Below are 6,136 nucleotides of genomic sequence, written 5' to 3' on the forward strand. Positions count from 1 at the left end.
CCCCGCCCCCCCCGCCCCCGCTTCGATGTGGGGGTTGCCCGGCTTGGGTGTGTGGGTCCATCCAAGAGGAGGCACGCCCATGGCTTGCTGTGGAATTTGCGCGACCAAAGACCCCTCCATCTTTCCTCCCCCTCTCCGTGCCTCTCCTCCACACATCTTGCATATGGACGAACAAAAATTCAAACTGGGGACATCCCCCTCACTGGGGCCCCTTGGCAGCAAGACTCTCGATGAGCCGCGCCTGTTCGAGGTGTCCTGGGAGGCTTGTAATCGCGGTGCGCTCTGGATGTCACCATGTGCCGGGGCCAGCTGGCCGATCTAACCTGAAGCGCCTTCGCCCTGTCTTCTGTCATCCGGGATTCTCCGTGCAGTTGGCGGGATTTACACTGTCCTGAAGACCAAGGCCGCGACTACTGTCGAGGAGTTTGGCGATCGGTACGTGCGACTTTCGAGTCCGGAAATGTCCACAAAGGCCCCCTCATCTTGGTGACCATGGGCATGCGGATCTCCTTCCCTCCTTCGCCTCCCCGCCCCCTCTCCCCCTCTCTCTCTCTCTCTCTCTCTCTCTCCCCCTCGCCTCCTCGCCCTCTCTTCCCGTCCTCCGTCGCCACTTCCTTACATCACCCCTCCGGTCGACCCAAAGCTACTGCCTCATTGGGCCGTATTCCAACAACTCGCAGCTGGAGTTCGAGCCGGACTACCATCTGAATGGTGCCAGCCCGGCCCTGCGGCGGACCATCGAGGAGATGCGCGGCCAGGGTGTCGTCGTACACTACGGCCGGTGGCTGATCAGCGGCTATCCATCGATCCTGCTCTTCGAGTTGGGCCCTGTGTCGGGGCGTCTCGGCGAGTGGCGGCACAACTGGATCAACTTGACCAAGATCCCCACCCCCGAGCAGGACACCGAGACCAATGATGCCATCCTTTTTGGATACCTGGTGGCCTGGTTCCTGGGGTCCTACCTGGCCCAGTACCAACGGTACCTGGACGAGATGCGCCCCGGGGTTGAGGACGAGATCACCCCGCAGGTGATTGCGCACTTCCATGAGTGGCAGGTCGGCGTGGGGTTGGTCCTCTGCCGGGCGCGCATGTTCCGCATCGCCACCCTCTTCACCACGCATGCCACTCTGCTTGGTCGATACCTGTGTGCTGGTGACGTGGATTTCTACAACACCTTCTCGCATGTACGTGTTGTATTCGGCCTTCCGGATAATGTGTACATGTTCGCGCAAATGCCCGTGCATATTGCCCATCACGCCCCGGTCGATACTGGTGTGTGTGTGTGTGTGTGTGTGTGTGTGTGTGTGTATGTGCAGCTGCTGCCTTGCAGAGTCCGCGCCCGTTAGGGGCAGCTGCGCGCCCGCCCTAGTCGGGACCGGGGACATCACCGGGGGGCCGCGTCTGTTCCCATTATCTCGCCCCAAGTGCCAACGGTCGCCGTGTTGGCGGACCGTCGTTTCCGCCGTTTTGTGGCTGACTGTGTCTGTCCTCGCCCCCCCGCCCCCCCTCCTCCCTGGCTGATACAGGTGAACGCCGACTTCGAGGCCTCCAAACGCCAAATCTACCACCGGTATGCCATTGAGAAGGCTGCCGCCCACAGTGCACACACCTTCACCACGGTGTCCAAGATCACTGGCGATGAGGCCCTGTACCTTCTGGGCCGGGCGCCTGGTATGTTCCTCCCCCCCCCTCCCTTGCCGCGCTTCCCCCTTGTTCTCGCCCCGACGCCCCCGCCCCCTCTGCCCTGCCCTCGCCCTTCTCCACGTCTTTCCTCCTGTCTCTTTTCGGCGTTTTGCCTCCCCTTTCTGTGCCCCCCCCCCCCCCCCGCCGCTCTCTCTCCGGCTCCCTGCTAGGTCCGGGCCACTCACCCGCCGCGCGCGCCCCACCAGACATCATTACCCCCAATGGCCTGAATGTGGTCAAGTTCAGTGCCCTGCATGAGTTCCAGAATTTGCACGCCCTGAGCAAGGAAAAGATCCATGACTTCGTGCGCGGGCACTTCTATGGCCATTACGACTTCGATCTCGACAACACCCTCTACTTCTTCACGGCCGGGCGCTATGAGTACCGCAACAAGGGCGTGGACATCTTCATCGAGTCTCTCTCCCGTGCGCCTCTCTCTCTCTCTCTCTCTCTCTCTCTCTCTCCCTCCCTCTCTCCCTCTCTCCCTCTCTCCCTCTCTACACCTTGTGTCAGTACCCATGCCCAGGCCTTTCTAACTTCCTGAGTCCCCGCGATCCAGGTCTCAACCACCGGCTCCAGCTGTACGGAAGCCCCGTAACTGTGATCGCTTTCTTCATTTGCCCTACCCCGCACAATAGCTTCTGTATCGACGCGCTCAAGGGCCAGGCCGTAGCTCGACAGTTGCGCGAGACAGTGGCGGAACTGCAGCAGGACATTGGCAAGCGCATTTATGAGGCAGTTCTCCGGTATGGCGTGATGCCCTCCATGTTCATATCCTTCTCCCCCCTCCTGCCCTTCCTTTCTCTCTCTCTCTCTCTCCCTCTCCCTCCCTCTCCCTCCCTCTCCCTCCCTCTCCCCCCTTCTCCCCCTCTCCCCCCTTCTCCCCCTCTCCCCCTCTCCCCCCTCTTCCCCCTTTATCTCACCATGTTTATCTCAAAACATGCAGCGGTCACATTCCCGATGCGGCCACCCTCATCAGCGAGTCGGACCGTGTCAAGTTGAAGCGCGGACTCTTTGCCACAGCCAAGCGTGATTCTCTTCCCCCGGTGACGACGCACAATGTTGCCAATGATGGCTTTTTCAGCCAGACATCCGGGGCGGCCACCACGCCGGACCCCATCCTGACGGCCTTCCGCCGGACGCAACTGCTCAACAAACGCAGCGACCGCGTGAAGGTCATCTTCCACCCGGAGTTCCTGTCCTCCACCAGCCCGCTTCTACCCATCGATTATGAGGACTTCGTGCGGGGCTGTCACCTGGGTGTGTTCCCCTCTTACTACGAGCCCTGGTGCGTGGTGGTATTTCTATTATCATTTCTCCCCACCCCTTTCCCTCTCCCCCTCTCCCTTGCCTCTTTTCCCTTTTCCTCGCCCCAGGTCTCTCCCTTTCACCTGGTGTCTGTGACAAAAGTCTAACCTGCTGCAAATCGAACCCATTCTATCGACGAAATGCGCCTTCCCACCCTAAAGGGGCTATACCCCGGCCGAGTGCACGGTCATGGGTGTGCCGAGCATCACCACCAACCTGGCCGGCTTCGGATGCTATATGGAGGAGACTGTGCGTGCTTCAGGGCCGTCGACCGGGGACACCCCCAAGGACAGGGATCTCCGTGTCATATACTAATCCCCCCCTCCCACCCCCATATGTGCATGTATATATGCCCCCCCCCACCCCCCCCCACGACCGACCATTCAGATCGACCGGCCAACCGACTACGGCATCCATATTGTCGACCGCCGTTTCAAGTCGGTCGAGGAGTCCATCAACCAAATGACCGAGTACATGCTGAACTTCTGCCTGAAGACGTGCGTTCATGCTCCCGAGCCCCGGCCTAGCCTGGTGCACCCTCCCACTTGCATTCTTCTCCCTCATCATCGATCACCCCGCCTCCCGTCTGCTGTGGCTCATCGGCCACATGGGTCACGCCCCATCCATCCGCGCGCATGCATGGCACGAGATGGCATCCCTGACTGACTTGCGTCCATGAACATGGCCAACAGCCGCCGCCAGCGCGTGAACCTGCGCAACCGGACTGAGCGTCTGGCCGACTTGCTGGACTGGCGCCGCATGGGGCTGGAGTACTCCAAGGCCCGATTCATTTCACTCGTGCGCGAGTACGGCAGCCTCTACCCCCCGGAGCGCCATGCCCTGGTGGAGGAAATCCTCCGGTCATCGCGCAACCCTTCCAAGCTGAGCCGACCCTTCTCGGCCCCCCCCTCGCCGAAGGCGGGGCACTTCCCCCCGGCGGGACCAATGTCGAGCGTGTGTATCCTCACATCGCGCCTCCTCGCTTTGCCATATGCCCAACTTAGTGCTGCCCGTAATGCTGTCACCATCTGACGCTTCTCGCCTGTGCTCCCCTCTCCCAATGGCTTCTTGCATACCCAGCGCCAGGATAGTTACGAGCCGATGGCCGGCTCTTCTGGCCACCCGCCGCGAATTCGCATCCAGGGGGCCCAGGGCGATCTGACGGCCGGTTCCGATGTGCCTGGGGGCTCGCCGGAGAAGGACCGGCGGTTTGGTGAGGATGTCGCGCCCCTGTCGGCTCAGCACCGGTCTGGCAGTGTGCCACGCCTACCGACACTGGACATGGCCGCCGTTGGGGGGCTCATCAGCAGCCCGCCTGGGTTGTCAGCCGGACCTGGAGGTGGTGGCAGTGGCCTGCTTTTCAGCGGCCAAATGCCCGAGGGCTGCGAGTGTCTGCCGGAACTGGGACATTCCAGCATGTCGAGCGATTGCCCAGCCAATCGACTCCCCGGCATGGCACCCCTCTCCCCTCATCGACGGTCGTCCTCTTCTGGTGCCATTCCCGGGCTTGGGGGCAACTTGTCGGCTATGGGAAGGGACTCGTCAAAGGCGGCGACCGCTGCCGCCGCTGCTGCCAACACCACAAGCAATGTCTTTAACAATGCCATCAGCGGGGCACTTAGCGGTGGTGCCTCCTCCGGTCGGCCGACCACCGGCATGACGACCTCCGGGTCTTGGGTGTCCTATGAGGACCTGGGGGAGGGTCTTGGGCCGGACTCAGCCGGTTCAACACGGCAGGGCACTTCACGGCGGGCGCCCACGTCTACCGGAACCACTCGCCGGAATGGCGGCAGCATGGCCGCCGCCACCGCCACCACCACCACCACCGCCATCGCCAGTGGTGCGGGGGGAAGCCCCCAGCGCCGGCCGGCGCCGACTGTGGTGGGCGACTTGCAATCGGCAGACACACGCGTCACTGCGCGAACGGGCTCCTTCGGCATGTCAGATGAGAGCGCTGGAGCGGCACGGGCCGACGACAATCTTGCCGATTTGGCAGCCAAGATGAGCGCTCTGTCATCAGGCGGTGATTCGGGGTCCACCGATGCGCATGCCGATATTTTGTCGGATGCAATGCGCCAGTCGTCGACCCCCCCGGTTCATGGAACCGTTTTGCCATGCAACCAGTAGTCCTGCTTTTGTGAGACATGTCCACCACCACCACCTCCTCCTATGTGAGTGTCACGTCCAACTGCGTACACCTTGCGACCCACCACTATTCCTTCCCCCTCCCTCAACGGACGCATGTACACATACACATCCCCGAAGCATTTCCCAATCCGTGCATCCTTCCCTCGACCGGCCGCTGTCCGAACATTTTCTTGACTTTACCTCTCAGCGCCGCAGGCGAGGGTATAGGCGACTGGGCTGGCCTCTTCCTCCCCCCTTCGTCAATGGCGGGCTTCATCAGACTGGAGGGAGAGGGAGAAGGAGACCGATTGTCTCGCAACAAATGCACGGCATTCCTGCACACTGAGCCCGGGGCAGAAGTCCGAGGGAAAGCGGTATCAGGTTGGTCCCAAGAGCAACACCAGACGCATGGCACCAGAGGGGCATGGGGACACTCTTCGCCCTCCGATTGTGGGTCATGGCAAGGCCAAGGACCGACCTGTGAGACGTGGTAGTCTGGCCGAGGAGGGGTGGGGTGGGGTGGGGGGCGGGGACGAAATATCCTGGTGCCCACCTAATTTCTAGTTCGGCCAGGCGGTATTTACCCTGTATGGTGATGAAGAGCGGGAGGGGCGGAGTGGGGTGGGGTGGGGGGGGGGCAGTATCGAAGGTATCTAGTTAGCGGAGAGGAGAGGCGAGGCAGAATGCAGGGTGTGTGCAGGGGGGGGGGGAGAGGAGGTGGGAAGAAAGAAAAGCCCGGGGAGTAGGAGCAAAGGACGAGCGAGGTAGCGAAGGGTCGGTGGTCACAGCAGCCAGGGGAGAGGCAGGAAAGGGAGCAGGGAGAAAAAATAATGGGGGGAGGGAGCGCGAGGGAGGGGGGGCGAGGAAGGGGGAGACTTTGAGGATGGGGGACCAGAGGGGTCTGGGCCCAGGTGGTCCGAGAAAAGGGCATCCCCCAAAAGGGACTCCGGGGTGATGAAGGAGCCACCCCAAAGGGAGGCCGCGCGGAGAACTACACGCTCCCCCCCCCCCCCCCCCC

At 62.1% G+C, this 6,136-nt stretch overlaps 1 protein-coding gene across 1 annotated transcript; it reads left to right on the forward strand.

The window, feature by feature from the left end:
- Nucleotides 1-7: 7 nt before the first annotated feature.
- Nucleotides 8-5,518, forward strand: H696_00932 (glycogen(starch) synthase). The gene is made up of 11 exons (XM_009494820.1): nt 8-275; nt 372-435; nt 644-1,184; nt 1,527-1,671; nt 1,890-2,108; nt 2,243-2,429; nt 2,630-2,971; nt 3,153-3,240; nt 3,379-3,488; nt 3,684-3,945; nt 4,072-5,518. The coding sequence occupies exons 1-11, from the start codon at nt 26-28 to the stop codon at nt 5,116-5,118; spliced, it is 3,255 nt and encodes a 1,084-aa protein (XP_009493095.1). The 5' UTR covers nt 8-25; the 3' UTR covers nt 5,119-5,518.
- Nucleotides 5,519-6,136: the final 618 nt, after the last annotated feature.

The sequence above is a fragment of the Fonticula alba genome (assembly GCF_000388065.1).
Source record: "Fonticula alba strain ATCC 38817 unplaced genomic scaffold supercont2.1, whole genome shotgun sequence".
Classification (NCBI taxonomy): domain Eukaryota; order Rotosphaerida; family Fonticulaceae; genus Fonticula; species Fonticula alba.